Source organism: Pan paniscus, chromosome 10 (genome assembly GCF_029289425.2).
Source record: "Pan paniscus chromosome 10, NHGRI_mPanPan1-v2.0_pri, whole genome shotgun sequence".
NCBI lineage: Eukaryota > Metazoa > Chordata > Mammalia > Primates > Hominidae > Pan > Pan paniscus.
The window spans coordinates 111,456,682-111,478,392 of record NC_073259.2 but is presented as its reverse complement, the minus strand read 5'-3'; the positions used below and the strand labels follow the sequence as shown (position 1 = coordinate 111,478,392).

The 21,711-nt window shown below is 37.9% G+C and overlaps 1 protein-coding gene across 5 annotated transcripts in view; it reads left to right on the top strand.

Annotated features, from left to right (window-relative positions):
* The window catches only part of C10H12orf42 (chromosome 10 C12orf42 homolog), a 457,931-nt gene that overhangs the window by 88,939 nt on the left and 347,281 nt on the right, over positions 1 to 21,711 (top strand). For 2 of the 5 annotated variants that reach the window (XM_034934354.3, XM_055096053.1), the window contains exon 3: positions 10,961 to 11,029. The exons of the other annotated variants lie outside the window; for them this stretch is intronic. In XM_034934354.3, the coding sequence (XP_034790245.1) occupies positions 10,961 to 11,029 (69 nt within the window). The remainder of the gene's footprint in view (positions 1 to 10,960; positions 11,030 to 21,711) is intronic. 5 annotated transcript variants of the gene reach the window in all.

The window sequence follows — 21,711 nt, the reverse complement described above, 5'->3', positions numbered from 1 at the left end:
GTTGCAGTAAGCCAACCTCTGCCTCCCAGGTTCAAGTGAGTCTCCTGCCTCAGCTTCTTGAGTAGCTGGGATTACAGGTGCCCACCAACATGCCCAGCTGATTTTTGTATTTTTAGTAGAGACAGGGTTTTGCCATGTTGGCCAGGCCGGTCTCGAACTCCTGACCCCAGGTGATCTGCCTGCCTCAGCCTCCCAAAGTGCTGGGATTACAGGCGTGAGCCACTGCGCCCAGCTGTCTCTTTCAAATTTTATTCCAGTTTACCTGATGAACACCGTCACATGTGTGTATATCACAATATTATTTATTTGGTTATTACTGTTTAGTGGAGGTAAAACAATCTTAGTGTTTAGTTGAAATGCAGTTTAATAAAAATGGGCTTGGTGTTCAATATATTTCTCATTTCAGTTCTGAACTATGACATTTTACTTGTGCTGATTCCAAGGTTAAAAATTTAAACTCAGTTAAAATGTGAGTTTTCAGAAAGAGTTTCAGAAAATGTGCTTTATCCTGGGTTATCAGATGGTGTTTTGCCACCTTGGTTGCAAGTCCTGATGTGGCACCTTTGTTGAGTGTAGTATACTTTATGCTCTACTAACTCAGATCACTGTAATTAGTTGCCAGTGATCATTGCATTGGTAACCATCTTGGGCTCCTCTATAACATATTTAGAGTAGAAGTATGTTATAGCCTTCAAATAAACTTTTTAAGTAAATTTCTTTCTCTCTGCCTGTCTCCCTCTGTGTATGTGGGTGTGTGTTTGTGTGCATGCATGTGCACACATGTATACATAATTGTTTTAGTCTGTTCAGGATGCTGTAACAAAATACTTTAGATAGGGTAATTTATAAACAACAGACATTTATTGCCTGTAGTCCTGGAGGATGGGAAGTCCAAGATCAACCCACAAATAGATTCAGTGGTGAGGGCTTGCTTTCTGCCTCAGAGATGCCTTCTTTCTGTGTTCCTCCCATGACAGAAGAAGATAACAAGCTCCCCTGGGCTTCTTTTTCATAAGGGAACTAATCCTATTCATGAGGGCTCCACCCTGATGACCTAGTCACTTCCCAAAGACCCCACTTCTTAATGGTATTAAGGGGTTGGGAATTCGATTTCAACACATGAGTTTTGGAGAGATACAAACATTCAGATTATAGCAATAATTGTTTGTATCACAATTTTACTTTCTGTGCTTTTACTTCTGCATAGTAACTATATTGTATCTGACAACATTATATCAAATGAAAAAAAGTAGAGTGTCATGGTAAGAATAAACTGCTACAGTTTTGCATAATAAAATTGACAGTAAGTTCCCTTTTGATTATGATTTTTAAAAACTTTTGCATATTAAAAATATTAATAGAATTAGCTATATAGTTCTATTAGAATAATGTCATTACTAAAAGAGATAGTTTTTTATATATAGAGCAAATTAGCTGCATATTAGCTTGATGTGATGATAAGGCTGGCAAATGAATCTGCAGGTGTGCAATGCACTACAGCATGGACAAGGGAGGATGGAAACAACTGCTGTCTAGTATTTTTCTGTACACATGCCTTGAAGGAAATTAAGAATAATAGTAAAAGTTATTGGGGTATATTTGGAGGCACTTTGGGCACACATCTTGGTTCAAATCCTCCTTGCTTGGTAACTGAGTATCCTTGGACCTATCATCTAATCTTTCAGTCAGCTATTTTATCTAAATAGAGATGACAGTAGCTACTCTATACAGTTGCTGAGATGTGCTCAGTAACCGTTGATTTCTCTTCCCGCTTTCCTTATGGCTGGCTTTCAAGAGTGTGAATAGACATGAACATACAGAGTCTTCTACTTTTAATCTGATTTGTTTATCTGAAAGGACAAAGGTGAGACTGCTCTGATCCCTAAGAATAGAACCACCCTGGGAATAACTCCTCTGTTCTCACTTGCCCTGCTTTCCATGCTATTCTTGCTGGAATAAAGTTACAGTTCCAAATGTTCTTCTGGCAGCTCTTTCCAAGGCACTACCTAGAGCAAAGATGGTTGAAGTATGGGTAGATATTCCCCATCCATCCTGGGGCTTGCTTGTGGCCATGACAATCATGCCAGTCAGTCAGGGCCTCTTTCTTATGAAACCTGGAAGCATCTCCAGGGAGCCACTCCCCACTTGGCCTAAGTTGGCATTTAAGTTATCCTGACTTAAAAATTCTATAGGAGAAAGCATACAAATTGGAACACAAGGGTCTTGACTCACAGATGATCACACAAATATTTTTGCTTCTTTTTCAGACAAGCATAGAGATTAAATGGATTACTGAAGATCCTAAATTGATTGGAGAAGCAGGATTAACATTTGGGGTTCTTGACCTCAAAATTAAGCCTCCTTTTAGTTTAGTCTTTTCAATTTTTCCTTCTGAAAATATTGTCTCCCTGGAAGTGGGTGGCTGCAAGAAACAGTGAGTTTGAAGTCTTTGCAGAATTATGCAACTACTGACCGGATGATGACAGTGGGGTAGGAGAGTTACGGGAGAATTCAAACATCAGCTGGCATGTTGGATTAAATGATCTTTAAGATGTATTCTGGGCCCCAGATTCTGAGATTCTCCTTACAGTGTCACTTAGGAATGTAATTTCCTAAACATGAAATGTCTCAGGAAGTAAGTTCCATGTCTGGGACTCATTTGCAATTAGACATTCAAGACTCTAAATAACATTTGGGTTAATTAACTTTTGCCTGGTTTCATAAAACACATTTAGTACTTCTGACCATCTTAGTGTATTGTGCTCAATATAAGATTGTTAGTAGACTTGTGAAAATTACAAAATTTAGAAAATAAGAATCATGATGAAAATACTGAATACATTATTTTAAAGTCAAGGAATTGCTAGGTGCATGACATGATATCATAATTATTTTTTGGTAGGGAAAAAATCTTATTTATCTGCATACTCATCTTAAAAAAGATCTATTAAAAAGTTGATAATTTAAGATAATTCCAGAATATGAGATTTGAGAAGTGCACATCTGTCCATTTTTGACCACAATGAATGTTAAATAGATTTTCAAGTTTTTTTTATGGGTATCAAAGTGATGTTCTTATTGAACCTTAAAAGCCATAGTGCGCCTTCCTTGTCTCCTGTCCTCCCCCTTGCAGCGTTGTAAATCTAACTTCTGCCCGTCCTATTGTTCAGAAAAAAGCAGCCATATTGTGCTGATTGCTATTAAATTAAAGCAGAAAGGGAGAGACACAAATGTGGAAGCCCATCTTACCAGCAGGGATACCACTATCTTTTATTTTGCATTTGGGGAGGGTCAGAAAGTCATGACAGGCCTCTGACCTCTGATAACCTCTTTGATGCTTCTGTGTGCAGTTTTTTGGGGAAGAACTTAATTAAATACAATTGAATTTCCCTGCTAACATTACCACTGAAAGGACTCCTTTTAGATGGCTCAGTGTTTGCTGGTGAGGAACAAACAAAGATGCTTCTTTTGTTCCTCAAAGAAAAGTTAGCATATGTTAGTTAAGGATTTGTGATTTCTTTTGACTAGACTGGCGGGTTCCTAAAAATTCAATGAGTCTTCTGAAATGGTAACCATGATAAAACATGAAATATGCGGTTAACTAAAACCCTAACTCTCTTTATTCCTGTTGGTTATTACTAAGGTTAATCTTTTAAAGAATTTACTATGTTAATCTATACTTAAAAATTATGAGCATTTATTTATAATGAAATTGCTAATGTTTGGATACATCAAATATAACTTGTTCATCTCCTGGATTTTTTAGGTACCAGAGGAAGGGAAGAGTTACCAGCAGATGCGCTTTTGTGCTTTTACCTAGGAGACAGTTAAAACAGGAGTTGACAAAAAATATACAGTTTTTGGTTTTGAACAGTTTGTTGAAACTTTAAGAAGCTTGTCTACAAGCTACACTTTAATAAAATGCAATAATCTATGTACTCTATAGGTTAAAAATCCATTTTCCCATTGTTACTCTTGGGCTTCTGAAATCAGTGGCTGATAATGACAAATGGAGGAATCAGTTTTATAATCATACACAAATAATAAGTTATTTTATTCAAATTTGAGACTTGGTACTTATTGAGAGAGGAATCAGGTTTATATCTTCTTAGATAAAAAGAAACTTTTCATCCTAGATGATTTTGTTTTCCTTGAAGAGAAGATTAGAATTAGGAGCTGATGCTTTTGAATTTAAAGTTGACTACTGTGTGTGTTAAGCCTACTTCCTCACCTCCACACCCTCTTCCTCTGTTTCTAAGCTTTCCCAGATCTCTCTAATTATTTAGGGGGAGAAAAAGTCAACACTTGACTCTGCTGACCTATCTGGCTGCTGCTCCGTCTCTTGTTTCTCATGCATGGTTAAATTCCTAAAAATGGTGTGTACTACACCCACAGCCTATATTTCCATGTCACTCTCCAGAATCTAGTTTCTATGTTCACTATATACTATGTACTCCAGGGGAAGGTGCCCACAATCAGGGCTACCATGTAAGTTTGATGTTATACCTTACACATGACTCCAAGCCAAGGGGATAGGAAGAGGCTAAAATTTTGGTGCATTTAATGGCTAGACTAAGTCCTACCATGGGACTTTATCTGCCAAGAGGGGGGTGCCATTGTTACTATGATGATGATAATGATTATTTTGTGCTTTGCCTGAAGGCTCCATAGGGCTAGCTGTGGCTTTGTCAACAATTCCCTTGGTCCAGTCTCAGCCTTTACTGTCTGATCTTATTTTTCAAAATCTCAACCTTTGAAAAGCATGTGATCAAGAATGAAACCTCGTTTGTCTAAAGGGTGCAAAATTCTTTGTCAACAGGAGGTCTTCCCCAAGGCTGTTAAAATCTTAAATCACTATGGGATTGGGATGAATTGTAGTTGACCTTTGAACAGCATGAAGGTTGGGGTGCGGTTGCCCTGTGCAATAAGAAATCCATGCATAACTTTTGACTCCCCCAAAACTTAACTATTAATAGCCTACTGTTGACAGGCAGCCTTACCAATAACAGAAACAATCAATTAACACACATATTTTTGTATGTTATGTGTATTATATACTGTATTCTTAAAGTAAGATAGAGAAAAGATGTTATTAAGAAAATCATAATGAAGAGAAAATATATTTACTATTTGTTAAGTAGAAGTGAACCATCATGAAAGTCTTCATCCTTATTGTCTTTACATTGAGTACGCTGAGGAAGAAGAGGAGGGGTTCGCCTTCTGTCTCAGGGGTGGCAAAGATGGGAGAAAATCACTGTATTAGTAGACCTGCACAGTTCAAACCCATGTGTTGGTCAAAGGTCTACTGTATTTTTCTGTGTATTTAAACAAAATACTAGTTGAGGGAAGAAAAATAAAGATTAAAATCATTATGTAAAAATGCAATGCCAGTCTCTTTTTTTTATCACTTGGCTGTCTCATCCCCTCCCCCTCTGCAGTCATCCTGATGGGAGACACCTGAACACTGTGAAGAGGCTGCAGGCTTTATGACTACTAGGAAGGCTCACCTTGGAATCGCAACTCCACCACTTACTCAGTGATATTGCCTTGGCTGTCATTGAGTTCTCTGGGCTTCAGATTTTTCATCTACAAAATAAGGATAAAAATTGTTGGCTGTCAATAATCCTTTGGTGGAGGATAAAGGGAGTTATTACAGGGCACAACTACTGTTTGGCCTGGCAGCAGCTCATAGCAGAGTCAGAATGTTCTCTCAGTCTACACTTTCCCTGTGCTGACCCTCTGTTAACATTACTTTTACTTGTTCTTTTCAACTGGATTTTTTTTTTCTTTTTGCTCTTTCTTCAACATCTGGCTCAGCTGACATCTCTTCCAAGAAGTGTTTACTGATTCTTCACATTTGTCTAAATCTTCTCCTTAGGTCTGGGAGAGGAGCTCCCCTGGTACCTTATGCATCCATTTTTACAGTCTTTATCCTGTTGTGCTGTAATTGCACCAGGGGAGCATTGTGGAGATTATGCTTCATTTATTTTTGTATCCTTGGTACTGAACATAGTAAATGGCAAACCAATAACTATTTGATAAGCTGAATTGTCTTGATCTCAACATCTGGACAAGTGGAGAGAAAAGCATCAGCAAAGCCATGGCAGTTGGGAAACATAGATCATTAGAAGCAGTGGTGACCAGACCCCTTCCTTGCATGTTTCATCTGTAATGGATATTCCTCTATTGCTTAATTTCTGATCTATTACACTATCCAGGTCTCTTCTTGGAGAAGAACTGATCTATTTCCAGGGCTTCAGCTATGTCTTTTCTTGACCATACAACCTCTTGAAAGCAGCTATCTACAAAGATCAGTAGATCAGTACCTTGCTGTTCCGGAACCAACATCACCTGGGAGCTTGTTATAAAACCAGAATCTCAGGCCCTCCTCTAGACCTCCTGAATTAGAATCTGCATTTTAGCTACTCCTCAGGTGATTTTGATGTACAGTAAAATATAAGAAGCCCTGGATTAGTAGTACGTGCCTTCAAGAATAGTGTATTCCCTGAATTTGTTGATATTTAAATGCCTTTGCCTATGAAGTCTCAGGGAAAGACATTGGGTCTGTTGCAAAGAGAATGAAATAGTACACTGGTATATTGATGAGATCTTGGCCAAAATCAGGCAGTAATTTTCTAACCAAGTTAACCACAAATGAAACAATCCACATTAGATTAGAACTAAGTAGACAACCTAAATATTTAAAAAGGGTTCAAGTAAGTGAGAAATAAGTATTTCATCTTAATGTCTTGATCCTCTGCTTGGATAGAAAATGATTATCCTCTTAAAGAGAGACCATTTCTTTAGAAAGAAATACACTACCCCACATCAAGGCAAACATGTTTTTTATTTGGTAGTAGTTTAATGACCGAAGCAAGGATTTCAAAAGCTGTCTCCTGGTTTCCATTCCAATCTCAGAGGCAAAGCAAGTATTTGCTTTCAGCATAGTTGACACCCAAGCTTTTTGCAAATGTTTCCACAAAGCCAGCTGTCCTTTGTGGATCCCCCTGGGAACTTTTCTTTTGGTTACTAACCCTCGAGAGCCTATAGCTCCCTATTTGTGAAGGTATTTGTCAGATGGAAAGAGGTCATGAATCTTCAGATCTTTTTGAGGAGCATGATCAAGACTCCAGTTTGAAAAACTTTATCCCTTTGCTCAGACCTTTGGGCTCATCTGAAGACCCCCTTCTCCAGCCTTATCATCCCATTGGAACATGCCCCTCCACACACATAGATAAACAAAAACAGCATGTCTGTAGCATTTCTTGGCTAGTATATTATAGGGTTAAAATTCTGAGAAAATTCATTCCTTATCTGAAAACTTCATTGGATTTTAAATGCATTTTTATACTAACATTTCTGTTGGTGAGTCTTGTGGATGCATGAAATTTTATGTTTACTGCTTTTGTTTTATCACCAGTTCAGTCATGGTTTCTCCCTGGATCTCACCTTTGTATCTTCCCTAGTACCTTATTCCCTCCTCCTTTTTAAATAACAGAGTCCCAGAGAGTGTTTAATGACTGACCTCTAATGCCATGTGCTCAGTTGAATAAAAGGCTGTGGTCAAACACTCATCTGGAGAATCATGTTACAAAATCGTCAGTGACAAAGACCTGCTACTGAGATATCGTGGCCTTCCAAGGACCTGATGGCGGATTCAGTTTTTACTCTTCACGCACCTATTAGGTGGTTCAAGTGTATAAATGCGTGCGTGTGCACTTGCGTGTGTGTGCATGCCTGTGAGCGTGAACAGAACAAAAACCTGAACTCTCTAGCACATACCACCTGTTTTCACATCATTGTTGTTACAAAAGGCTTTTTTTTCCCTCCTTTAATTAGCTGAGCTGTCCTATTTTTTCATAACTTGCCTCTTCTCTAACATATGGGCTGTAACCGTATTTCTTTTCATTAGACCTGAGCCTTGTTTGTCATTTATACCATACTTTTGCCTTTCTCTTTCATTTGGAAAGAAAGAGAGGCTTTTCTATTATTTTAGAGCAAAGCACCTCTGGTTTATGTGGCGACTCTTGTGGCTTTCTAAATGCACTTGATTTAGCTTTCAATGTGTAATTACTGCCAAACAAGTTAATTGCTTTATAAGTGTCCAAAATTCCCTGGTTTAATTTTGCTTTCATTTAGCAACCTTCATTATACATCCACTGTTCAACATAAACACAAATGATTGTTAATGAATGCCTAATGCCATATTCATTAGAAAATCAGGTTAATGACTGACAGTGAATATCCCAGCTACTTTATTCTTTCAACCTTTTATTTATTTATTTTTGCCTTGTTGATTACAATAGCTTTTTTGTTTACCAGGCAATTCTACCTGTACTCCTAGTCTGTTTCTTTCTGGACTCCTCGTCTTGCTTAAAAGTTCAAGGTAAAGGTTTCTAAGGTACTCCCATTCCTTAATTGTTCTTTCTTCCTTCTTCCTGCAGATACCTCCAATATATGCAGCTATTTGTACATAAATTATATCTCAATAATGCTTTATAAAAAATTTAAAAACCAAGATAATCAGAATGCACATGATTTCCTTGGGCTATTGGCTACCATAAAGTCTTGTTGTTTGGAGAACAGAAATCTCAGGACTGCTTTGTATAGATGGTCAGGTGGTACACTGAACTACCCTAAGAGGTATTGTTTTTGCATCACAGTCTCTGTGAATGATGCCACCCTGCTGTGCCATCCACAACTTGCATAGCTCTGAGGAGTGGCACTAAGAAATCTCCACTGAAATAAAAAATGTATCAGAGCAGGGTGGTTTGGGACAGCATTCAGTGCTTCGTGCTGACTGCCCTGGGCAAAGGTTGACTACTTGGAAGATACCGGATGTGTGAATGTACATGGTTCGAGTGAGTGGCAGGAAGTCCATGGAGAAGGAGAACTGAGACGCAAATTATCGGGATGGGCCTAATTTTCCCCCGGTGATTCTTGCTTTGTAAATGAAATTCCTTCCCCTCCCTGCAGACATGGCTTTTCCAATCAAACCAGCAGCTGGGGTTCAAAGGCTATGCATGTATGCTGATAATCCAACAGAGGACGATGGGCAGAACACAAAGTCCAGATTCTGAAATTTGAGCCCTGGCTTGTCACTACATGGTTGTGTGATCTCGAGCAGTTTCCTCATCTATCAAATGCAAATGTTGGCGATTTAGAATTCCTTCTGGCTCCACACCCTGTGACACCACATTCCTTTTGGGATGACAGGAGAGTGCCCCTGCATCCTTTTTCTTTTTTTTTTTTTTGAAATGGAGTCTCGCTCTGTTGCCCAGGCTGGAGTGTAGTGGGGCGATCTCAGCTCACTGCAAGCTCCGCCTCCCGGGTTCACGCCATTCTCCTGCCTCAGTCTCCGGAGCAGCTGGGACTACAGGCGCCCGCCAGCACTCCCGGCTAATTTTTTTGTATTTTTAGTAGAGACGGGGTTTCACCGTGTTAGCCAGGGTGGTCTCGATCTCCTGACCTCGTGATCCGCCCGCCTCGGCCTTCCAAAGTGCTGGGATCACACGTGTGAGCCACCGCGCCTGGCCCCTGCATTCTTTAAGTGCATTGATTGGATGCTTACCATGTGCCCAGCGCAGAGTTGATGTCAGGGATACTAGGTAGAAGACACATTTTCTTGACCTCATGAGAGGACATAATGGGGGGGCCCATGCGCCCCACCTGTCTTTGACAGGCAGTACAAATGCATCACAGTTGTAGCACTACTCAGCTTCAGTGCTGTGAAATCTATTACCCTCCCCAATTATTTACTCCAGATTCTAGTAATTTTACCTATTTCCACCACCTTGGGTCCCCTTCTACTTCTCTTGTCAACATCCTTCAGTCATGGTACTTTGATCTCAAAGAAGCTCTTGCTTCTTCTTCCATTTTTGTCTCAATTTCTGTCTCTAGTCCATCACCCAAGTCTACATAATCTGTATTCCTTGACTCCACCTATGTCTGTACCTTCATAACCTTTAGTGTTATTGGAATCTTAACTTTATTTGTGTGATTCTTTGGTTACTACCTCCTGCTTTAGACTCTAATCACCTCTGGGAAAAGTAGTGGGCAACTCACCATTGTTTTTCTGACATATACTTGTATCCTGGTGACAGATTTTTTGGGGGTCTGTCCTTCATGACACCAATCTTAACAGACTGGTTTTAGCAAATACTGGGCAACAGAAAGTCAAAGACCTTGAGGAGCATGACTAACTAAATAAATAAAAAGCACCAAATTGAAAACCAGAAGTATGAGAACAAATCCTGATATTATCTTATTAAGGTTTGATATTTTAAGTAAAATTGCAAGTAAGCTTCAAATCAAATGTCTGGTTTGATATTTGAGTAAAATTGTTCTCTTCCATTGTGAGATCCTCAGGGGTTACCTCTTCTGACCTCCCTGAGTATATCTATTGCACGTATTGTAGATTTGTTTCAGTCACAGGTTTCTACAATGATAATTCTACATGCCAAGCAACTCCAAATAAGTGACTTTCAACAAGAAACATTCATTTCTTATTTATGTTCATGGGCCTGTGGGTTGACTATGGCTGCATTGGGCTCAGCTGGGATGGGCTTCAGGCTATGGGAGGTACATCAAAGTCACATGGCAAAGGGTGTAAATGTTTAATTCTATTTCATCCCAATATATCACCATATTTTCAAAATACTTCATCTCTCTCTTTCATCACATGTATCAGAGTTAAAATTTTACATTTATTTGTGTGATTATTTCGTTAATACCTGTGGCTTCCTCTGGACTCTTGAGGATGGGAAGTGTGTTTTGGGCTCACCATTGTTCCCCAAGCACCTGGGACAGTGTTGTGGGCAATATCGGGTACTCAGTGAATGAACAGCCATTGTTTGAAAGAATTAGCTTCTGATCTGCCTAAAAACCATCTCAGGAATGGAAGTGTTTCTTTGTAAGAATTATTGAAGTGATACTAAATGCCTTGTTTCTAATGTTTCAGAAATCCCCTTGCTATATTCCCATTGTGAGTAGTGCCACCCTGTGGGATAGAAGCACACCCAGTGCAAAGGTGAGTCAGCGGAATGTTATGTGCAGGGCTGCTCCATAGTGCCGTCCTTTTGGGTTCAGTTGCTTTACACGTAAGCAGATTTGTTCCTTTGTATTTTTGACTTTATAGCTAGTAAAGGATTTTTTAAATTTTAAAATAAGAAGAATGTTAAAAGACATTTCCTAGAAAACTTTGGATCTCTGTTTGAGAGTCACGCCACCTCCTTATTCTTTGCACACAGATATGTACACCTAGAAAAACCTGTATCATCCACTGATGTCCAAGAATAGAAATCACAGTGCATTAGGGGTCTTTGCAGTGCCTGTATGTGGCCAACATACAGAAACTAGGGCAATAATTTTATCTTACCATCATACATAACAATTTACAGCTGAGTTCTCTAGGCAAAAAGTTGACCTGTTAGTAGTGTTCCTCTCCTGTACCACCTTCTACTAATTGGTTGCTAACGCTCTTTTTCTTGATGAGAGCCAAAGTGAATGTTTGTCCCTACGATGTGCATATGCATGACTATGAATGACTATGATGTGAACATGGAGATGGTCACCATGGCTGGCAAGTCCAGTTGTCATGGAGCTGTGGTAGCTTTCCAGATTCAGTCCCACCGGAGCTTTGTTTACAAAAGCAGGATTGGGATAAAAAGAACCTTTCAGCCAACACTGAAATTTACATCCTAAGGGCTTTAATCACCTTCATTTCCTTCCTATTTACCATGAAGGGAATTGCAACTTCCTCTAAAAAGGAACACAGCCCAGCAATACTGAGGAAATCACAACATCCCAAGCACATGAGGAGGAGATAGTTTTCTCTTCTGTGGACTCCCTTTTTCAAAATTCGTGAGCAGGATTGGCTTAAATTACAGCTTGCAGAAAAGTAGCATATGGTGACTGAAAATACGATTCAAGAGTAGAAATCAAAGATGTAGAAAATCACATTTTAAGATTAATGGAAAAGGCCAATAGTAGAAAAGATGAAAAACATGACCTAGTTGAAAAACATGACCTGGTTTTCTTACTGTTCTTACTTTGCACTAAAGCAGAGGAATATAGCTAAGTAAGGCACCTGCAATATGGTGTTTCATTAGTTATATGTCCATTTGGACTTTAAGGATCTGTGCAACTGAGGGATTCCATGACTCCCAGAATGGACAGTGTTAGAAAGGAAACAGGCCCCAGCAAAGTCCCTTTGTTACTACTATTCCACAACTAGTATGTCAAGGCTCTTAGAAGGCAACACTTCATGAAAGGGGACCACAGATCCAATCTCTCATCAAGGAGTAGTGCAGGTGACAATGAGAGTTGGCATTTAGCTCATACTGCAGCAAGATGATGCCTCTGGAGCTCACAGACCAGTGCCCCCTGGGTGCCACTCCTTTCCTCTGACAGCTTAAGTTAGGACGGGGAAGTGAGTGCAGTCCTGTGTAGATCAGGGCTTGGCATCAGCTAGATCCTCTTTTAAATTGCATCATCCCTTCCTCTCTCTTTCTTCTCTCTCTCTTCCTCTCTGTGTTTTTGTGGCTTTGGAGGAATTATAGAAATAGGACTAAAAACTTTTAAGATGTATATCTTTAAAATACTTTCATATTATTTGTTTTATATATAGTATATACAGTATATTGACTGCCATATACTTTATTATATATTATACATGGTATATTATGCACTGTACATCAGATGTTATATAGCACATGTATATGAAACATATATCATATATAACATACTATCATATATGTCAGATAACCTGTATTGTGTATGTGTGTGTGTCTTTGCGTGTCTCTGTGTCTGTGTGTATGTTTTCCAGTATTATACCTTACATATTGTATTTACTGACCACCTAACAATAGTCAGATACTAAAAGCAACAGTAAAGAAAAAAGTCTTTGCTTTTTAAGAGACTATCAATAGTGAAGAACATAAATAATGGGAAATTATCAGATAAATAATTCAGATAAATAATTCAGGTAGTTCCAGGAAACTGCTTTGTTATGAAAGCTGTAGATTGGTGGTAATGAGGCTGAGGGTCTCTTGGGGTGGGAGGAGGGTGCTGCTTTTGCTAGGGTAGGGTGGTCATGGAAGGCCTTTCTTCTTCTTCTTCTTTTTTTTTTTTGAGTTTGCTGGATCATATAGTAATTCTACTTGAACCTGGGAGGTGGAGGTTGCAGTGAGCCAAGACTGCACCATTTCACTCCAGCCTGGGCGACAGAGTGAGACTCTGTTTCAAACAAACAAACAAACAACAACAACAACAACAAAAATAGACTTAATAGTGAGCCTTTAGAATCATTTTCATTAAAATAAAGAAAAACAACAATTACTACTATTATTACGTCTACTCAAAATTGTCCTCGGGGTTCAAAGCAATAAAATATAGGGAAAAATATATAAGAACTGGGGGAAAAAGATAATATTGATTATCTACCTGGAAATTCTAAAATTATTTCCAAATTATTAAAATATATAAATTATTAAAACCAAAACTATAAATTACTTTGGAATAAATTTAAAAAATCATAAGACATCTATGGAAAAATGTATAAAACATTATTTAAGGATACAAAAGAGGGTGCCCAAATAAATGAAGAGATAGTATGCATATGAACGAGAAGTCCATCATAGTATTTTTGGTGAAGTTAAAAGAAGACTGATCCTATAAGTTAAATGAAAGATCAAGTTATGATCTTTCAGTTATGAAGAAGAACAAAATATGGGAACTTGTTTTACCAGATATCAAGACTTTTTATAAAGACTCAGTCATTAAACAGCATGCTATTTGCTCAAGGGTAGGCCCTTGGAACTGAACAGAATATATAAATCTGATATACAAAAGAAAGGATGTTGGATACTGATGGGGAAAGGAAGGACTATTCAATAAATGGGGTGGGGACAACTGGTTATGCCTACAGAAAAAAAAAAGGTAATATTATATATCTACTCACACTAAATAGAAAAGTAAACTTTGGGCAGGTTTAAGAAAACAGTAACTTTTAGAGAAAATACAAAATATATTTTATGATCTGAGGGGTATAAACGGGTTTCCTAAGGTATAAAAATCATAAACTTTCAAGATATATTGATAAATTGTACTACATTAAAAATTAAAAAGTTTCCTTTACCAAGCTTTATAACAAAAATAAAAGACAAGTTACAAGTTAACAACAAATATTTGGAGGGCAAGTACTAACAAGGAATTTATATCTATAATTTACATAGAATTCCCACAAATTTCTAAGAGAAAGATAGTTAACTGGGTAGAAAAATGAGCAAAGGATATGAATTGACAATTCACCAAGAGGAAATCTGAATATCCAATAAAAGTATAAATAAATGTTTTAGTTCACTAGTGTCAAGGGAAATGCAGAAAAAACTGTAATGAAAGATGATTTCATACTCATAAGTTGACACAAATGAAAATGTCAGATGATAAAAAGTGTTGACAAAGGTATAGAGAAATGGAGAGTCTTACATAAGCTGCTGCAGAATCACTTTAGAGAGCATTTTCATGATCTAACACAGTTGTAGAATGCAAACACCTTTTATTTTATTTTTTGATACAAATATTTGTACATATTTATGGGGTACATATGTGATATTCTGTTTAATGCACTGACTGTATAATGATCAAGTCAGTGTGTTTGGGGTGTCCATCACCTTGAGTATTTATCATTTCTATGTGTTGGGATCATTTCAGGTCCTTTCTTCTGGCTATTTTGAAATATATAATACATTGTTGTTATTGATAGTCACCATACTCTGGTAATGAACATTAAAATGTATTCCTTCTATCTAAATGCATGTTTATACCCATTAGCCAACCTTTCTTTACCCTTACTCTCACCCTGATATGCTTCCCAGCCTCTAGTATTCATCATTCTGGAATGCAAACAAATTTGACTCAACAATTTCCACCAAGGTATGAAATTAGAGACTGTGTACTCAATGAAGACACATAAAGCAGTTCTCCCCAACCTTTTTGCCATCAGGAATTGGTTTTGTGGAAGATAATTTTTCCACAGACAAGGAGGGGTTTGGAGGAGATGGTTTCTGGATGAAACTCTTCCACCTTAGAAGATCATCAGACATTAATTAGATTGTCATAAGGAGTGTGCAACCTTGATCCCTCGCATGCACAGTTCACAATAGGGTTCGAGCTCCTGTGATAATCTAGTGCCACCACTGATCTTACAGGAGGCAGAGATCAGGTGATAATGCTTGCTCCCAGCCTGGCTCTCACCTCCTGTTGTGCCACCTGGTGCCTAATGGCCTGGGGCTTGGGAACCCCTGACATAGAGGACTGTTTTCTGATGCATTGATTTGTAATGGAACATTAAAAAGCACATGTTCATTAACAGGAGAGTAGATAAATACCTTGTGGCCTAATTTATGCAATGGTCTGTTGCAACTAGTTTAAAGGAATAAATTGAAGCTATACAGACCATCAAGGATAAATCTCAATAATCTGATGGTGAATGAAAGTATCAAGTTATAGAATTACTTACATGTTTGGTAAGACAGATACTGTCATTTAGAAGATAAAATTATACACCTTTGCTTTTCCCTCCCAGTTTAGAACCATTTGAGATGTAGACACACAGATCAGACAGATGGTGGTAAAAATATATTCCAGGTCAAAGCTGGATTGAAGAGCTTAGTAATGTTTCCAAAAATATAAACAGATCATATTCTTCTGCTCACAGACTTCCAATGGGCTTCAATTTTACCACAGTAAAATCCAAAGTCTTTATCATGGTTCCAAGACTCTACATAATCTGGACCCCTCTACCCTACTGGCCTCCCCACTTGTATTTTACTCTCCAGCCCCTTCCTCTGCTCAGTCCTCCAAGCACACTTCCCTCCTAGGTCCTTTGCAATGGCTGTTTTGTCTACTAACAGTGCACCTTCTTTCAGGTCCTGAGCCCCACTTGCCTCAAAACCAGTAGACCTGGTCTGGATGCACTCTCCCAAGAAACTCGCCAACTAATGACCAAGGATCTAAAATAATGGTGTCCAAATTTTAATTGCAAATGTCTAGCAATGATAAAAAATTTAGTGCCCATATCTCATATACTTATATTTAGACAGATATGTACTACTCCATTCATTAAAATGTTAGAAACTATATTATAATGTATTTATGTTAGTATTAGTCAATTTCTACACTGCTATAAAGATACTACCTGAGACTTGTGAGACTGGGTAATTTATAAACAAAAGAGGCCTAATTGACTGACAGTTCTGCATGGCTGGGGAGGCCTCAGGAAACTTACAATCATGGTGAAAGGTGAAGGAGAAGCAAGTACCCCTTCACAAGGTGTCGGGAGAGAGAGTGCAAGGGAAACTGCCACTTTTAAACCATCAGATCTTGTGAGAACTCCCTCACTGCCACGAGAACAGCATGGGGGAAAATACCCCCATGATCCAGTCACCTCCCACCAGGTCCCTCCCCTGATTACAATTTAAGATGAGACTTGGGTGGGGACACACAGCCAAACCATATCAACTATTATGTTATAACTATTTATATAATATAACAAAAGTTATGACATAATAGTTGATATATGTATATTATATATAGTATATATATTATAACTATGTTTTATATACGTTATAACTATGGTATACCATAACAGTATATAAACAGTATATAATATATAATGCATATATACATAATATATTATATATAATGCATTTGTAGTATATATTATTATGAATAGCATATATATAGCGTATATATATTTTTATGACTATGTTATAACTGGAGTACTATTTTATAACTATTATGTTATAATGTATATGGCATAAAATAGTGCTTTATGTCTCAGTTATTCAGTGGGATGTCCCATTGAATTTAAACATAAAAGAGATCAATTATAAATGATTATCCTTTCATGTCTAATCAGATGCTTTCGTACTATTTTTAATGAATATGTCAAGAAACATTATACACATTGTAAGAATAATGGGTCTGGACCGGGCGTGGTGGCTCACGCCTGTAATCCCAGCTCTTTGGGAGGCCGAGGCGGGCAGATCGCTGGGTCAGGAGATCGAGACCATCCTGCCTAACACAGTGAAACCAAGTCTCTACTAAAAATACGAAAAATTAGCCGGGCGCGGTGGTGGGCGCCTGTAGTCCCAGCTATTCAGGAGGCTGAGGCGGGAGAATGGCGTGAACCCGGGAGGCAGAGCTTGCGGTGAGCGGAGATCACCCCACTGCACTCCAGCCTGGGCGACAGAGTGAGACTCCGTCTCAAAAAAAAAAAAGAATAATGGGTCTAAAGCCACATTTCTATTGGTGTTCTTACTAAATTTCAAATATTGTGGCCAACTTCTTGAAAATGTATTTGAGATCATCATTCTTTTTACTTTGTAATGTGGCAGAGGAAGATATCATATTAGAAAAAAGGAAGCGTGTTGGCTCAGTCATTTTATTCAATTGATCAGTTCAACAAATATTTATTCAGTACCTGCTGAATGATAGAACGTAAGATCCATGAGGGCATGGCCTAGTCTGTCTTACTTTTTGTTGTATCCTTAGCTCCCAGCAGGATGCTGGTACAATGTAGATGTTCACTTGATTTTTATTGAATAAATGAAGGAATAAGTGAGTACTTTGCAGGTACTGGAGGCACTCTGGTGAGCCTCTGTTCCTGCTTTTCTATTGCTGTGTTTAGTTGCTGTTCCTGGAATGACCTTGCTTTTCTCTGGAAGCTCCCACCTTTGTACCATATCTCCCACCTGTCTTCCCCTTGTTCTCAGCATGTAGCCCCACACTGGATGGAATTTCTCTGCCACAGTTTGGAGTTGGTCTCAGTTATCAGGCCTCTCCTTGGGGAATAAGAATGGAAAGCGACCCCATCTGTACTTCCCAATGAGCTGCCCACTAAAGCCACCCCTCCAGTGCTTGCTTTCCTGCTGCTCTTCAGGAGCCCTTATTGATAGAATTGTTGGGAAACAATCGTTAGTATTTGTGGAAAAAAATTGCTTTCTGAAAATTATGTTCAATGGTTTCGTGTTTCAAACACATAACCAAATCAGCGATTATAGTTAAACACGTATTTTAAATTATTAGCATAGTGGAGACACAGGAGAGTTGGTCATAAACAGGTTTGTAACCTTGGACTGCATCTTTTCCACAGCAACTGTTAAAGTGGACATTTTAAAGAACAAGCCAGAGTGCATCCAGGCCATGGGTGACCTGGGGACTCTAAGAAGTCAGGTAAACGTAGGGCAGGACAGACAGCCTGTGGCCTAGAAAAGAGCATCATGTTCTCAGCAGGTGCGAGTTAGATTTGTACAGAAAGGCATTTTAAGATGTTTTATAAGGGAGTAATTTGAGAAATAGAGTGTCTTCATCTCAGCATGACATGGCGCAGAGCTCATTCTCAATCTCCTCTCTGACTTTAGCAGGGATTAACTCCTGCTGTTTCTGAGATGGTCTGGAGATACCTTTTATATTCAACTAAGTGCTTCTTTGGGCATTTAAGTATGAGCATGGGAAGATTTTAGAAATGTTTACTTTTTCTGATATCCAGTATGAACATCTGAAAGAAAAAGTGTCCATTCATTTTGGCAAAACTACTAATAATTGGCCCAGATGAGAGCTCGCAAGTAAATATCCTATGGAAATGATATGAGGATGATATCAGCATACCTGGGGAAGGTTCCCCTAGGGATTCCTCTGATTTCTAAGAATTTGCTCTGCCTAGAGTCATAGAGCATAAAGCTAGAAAGAGTTGCTTTTCAGAGGTGAAATCATAGGCACAGAGTTATGAATAAACGCCATAGGTTTTGATTTCTAAGAGATGTGTATTGTTGTCTGGGTTAAATTAATAAGTATTAGGTGTTTCATTCATTCAATAAATTGTATTAAGTGCAATATATACTAGGCATTAATTAAGGCATATAGCAGTGAACAAAAAAACCCTGACCTCATGGAGTTTTCATTCCAGTGTGGGAATCAGACAATAAATAGATGGTCCAGATAGTGATAGTGATACTACAGAGAAAAAGCAGGATAAGGGAACGGAAGCATGTGTCATTGTTGATATTTGTCATATAAGAGCCTTATTTGCAAGCAGCAGAAGCTAGTATAGTTTGGATGTCTCCTCCAAATCTCATGTTGAGATATAATCCCCAATGTTGGAGTTGGGGACTGGTGGGAGGTGTTTGGGTTATGGGCGTGGATCCCTCATGGCTTGGTACTGTTCTTGTGATAATGCGTTCTTGCGAGATCTGATTGTTGTAAAGCGTGGCACCTCCCCACCCCTACTTTTTCTCCCTCTTGCTCCCACTTCTATCATGTGAGATGCTTGTTCCCTCTTCCCCTTCCGTCATGACTGTAAGCTTAGAAGCCCTCATCAGTAGCTGAGCAGATGCTGTTGCCATGCATCCTGTACAGCGTGCAGATCCCTGTGAGCCAATTAAACCTCATTTCTTATAAATTACCCGGTCTCAGGTATTTCTTTATAGCAATGCAAGAATGGACTAACGCAGAAACTGATTCTGGTTGATTGACCAAAAAAGGAATTAAATAAAAATAACTTTGGATGCTTTACAAGATTATCAGGAGGGGTAGACAAGAAAGGCCAAGGATGGACTTCCAGGAACAGTGTCCCAAGGGACACTGCACAACTGATCTGATACCTGATACCACCTGCCACCACCTCCACCACTGAGAATGAGATACCACAGCTTGTACTCCTGCCACTTCTGTGGCAGGAACTCAAATTTGCATTTTCTGCTACTGCACAGCTGCCAGAAAGAGAATGAGAAAGAGAATTTCCCGTCCTTTCCTCATGTATTACTAGTTCATGAGTCTGGCTGCTAATGCAAGTGCCTGAACATTGACAGTGCTACTTCACAGATTTGTTTCAAGATTAAGTGAGTTAGAGCTAATAAACAAATTCAGCAAAGCTGCAGAAAAATCAACATACAGAAATCAGTTGTGTGTCTATGCACTAGCAATAAACAACCTGAAAAGGAAATTAAGAAGAACAATTTTATTTAAAATAGCATCAAAAAGAATAAAATACTTAGGAATAAATTTAACCAAGAAGGCAAAAGATGTGTATGTTGAAAACTGTAAAACAGCTGAAAGACATTAAAGATGACCTAAATAAATGGAAAGACATTCTATGTTCATGGATTGGAAGACTTAACATTAATATGATAGTACTACCCAAAGTGATCTACAAATTCCATGCAATCCCTATCAAAATTCCAATGGAGATTTTTATTTAAATTATTTAGAAATAGAAAAACATATCCTAAAATCCATGTAGAAACTCAAAGGATTCCCAAATAACCAAAACAATCTTGAAAAAGAGCCAATTCAAATGTTCATACTCCTGATTTTAGAACTTACTACAAAATGACACTAATAAAAACAGTGTGGTACTGGCATACAGATAGGCATATAAACTGATGGAATTGAATAGCGTACCAAGAAATAAACTCTTACATGTATGGTCAACTGATTTTCAACAAAAATGCCAAGATCATTCAATGGAGCAAGGAGTTTTTTCAACAAATTGTTGTGGGAAAACTAGATATTCACATGCAAAAGGATGAAATTGAGCACACACCTTACACTGTATTTAAAAATTAACTCAATATAGATCAAAGACAGACATGTAAGAGCTAAAGCTATAAAATTCAGAAGAAAACATAAGGCAAAATATTCATGACCTTAGATTTGGTAATGGTTTCTTAAATATGACACAAAAGCATAGGTAAAAAACGAAAATATAGATAAATTGGACCTCATCAAAATTAAATTTTTTTTGTGCATCAAAGGCCACTATCAAGAGAGTGATCAGACAACTTACAGAAATGGGAGAAAATAGTTATAAATCAATCATATATATATACACACACACACATCATATATACTATTATATATATAATTATATGTGATTAGTATATATGATATGTATGGTTAATATCCAGAATATATGAAGAATTAAAAGTCATCATCACCAACAAAAGACCAACCCAATTAAAAAATGGGCAAAGGACTTGAAAAGAAATTTCTCCAAGAAAGATGTACAAATGGCCAATAGGCACATGAAAAGATGTTCAACACCATTAGAGAAATGTAAATCAAAACCACGATGAGGTATCACTTTATACCCATCATAATGGTTGTTATTTAAAAAATGAAAAATAATATGTTTTGGCAAAAATGTGCAGAAATTGAAACTCATGCATTGCTGGTAGGAATGTAAAATAGTATAGCGATTGTTAATACAGTTTGGTGTTTCCTCAGAAAGTGAAACATAGAATTACCATATGACTCAGCAATTTTATTCCTAAATAATCAAAAACAGAGAAATGGATACTTGTATACCAGTGTTCATAGCAGCATTATTCACAATGGCTAAAAACAAAAACTCAGTGCCATCAATAGGTGAATGGATAAATATATATATATATATATAAAACGGAATATGATTCAATCATAAAAAGGAATGGAGTTTGATACAATGTGCATGAACCATGGAAATATTATGCCAAGTAAAATAAACCAGACACGAAAGAGCAAATATTATGTACTTCCACTAATATGCAGTGTAATGGTTCATTTTGTGCCAACTTGATTGGGCTAAGGGATATCCAGATAGCTGGTTAAACATTGTTTCTGGATGTGTCAGTGAGAACATTTTAAAAAGAGATTAGCATTAGCTATTCT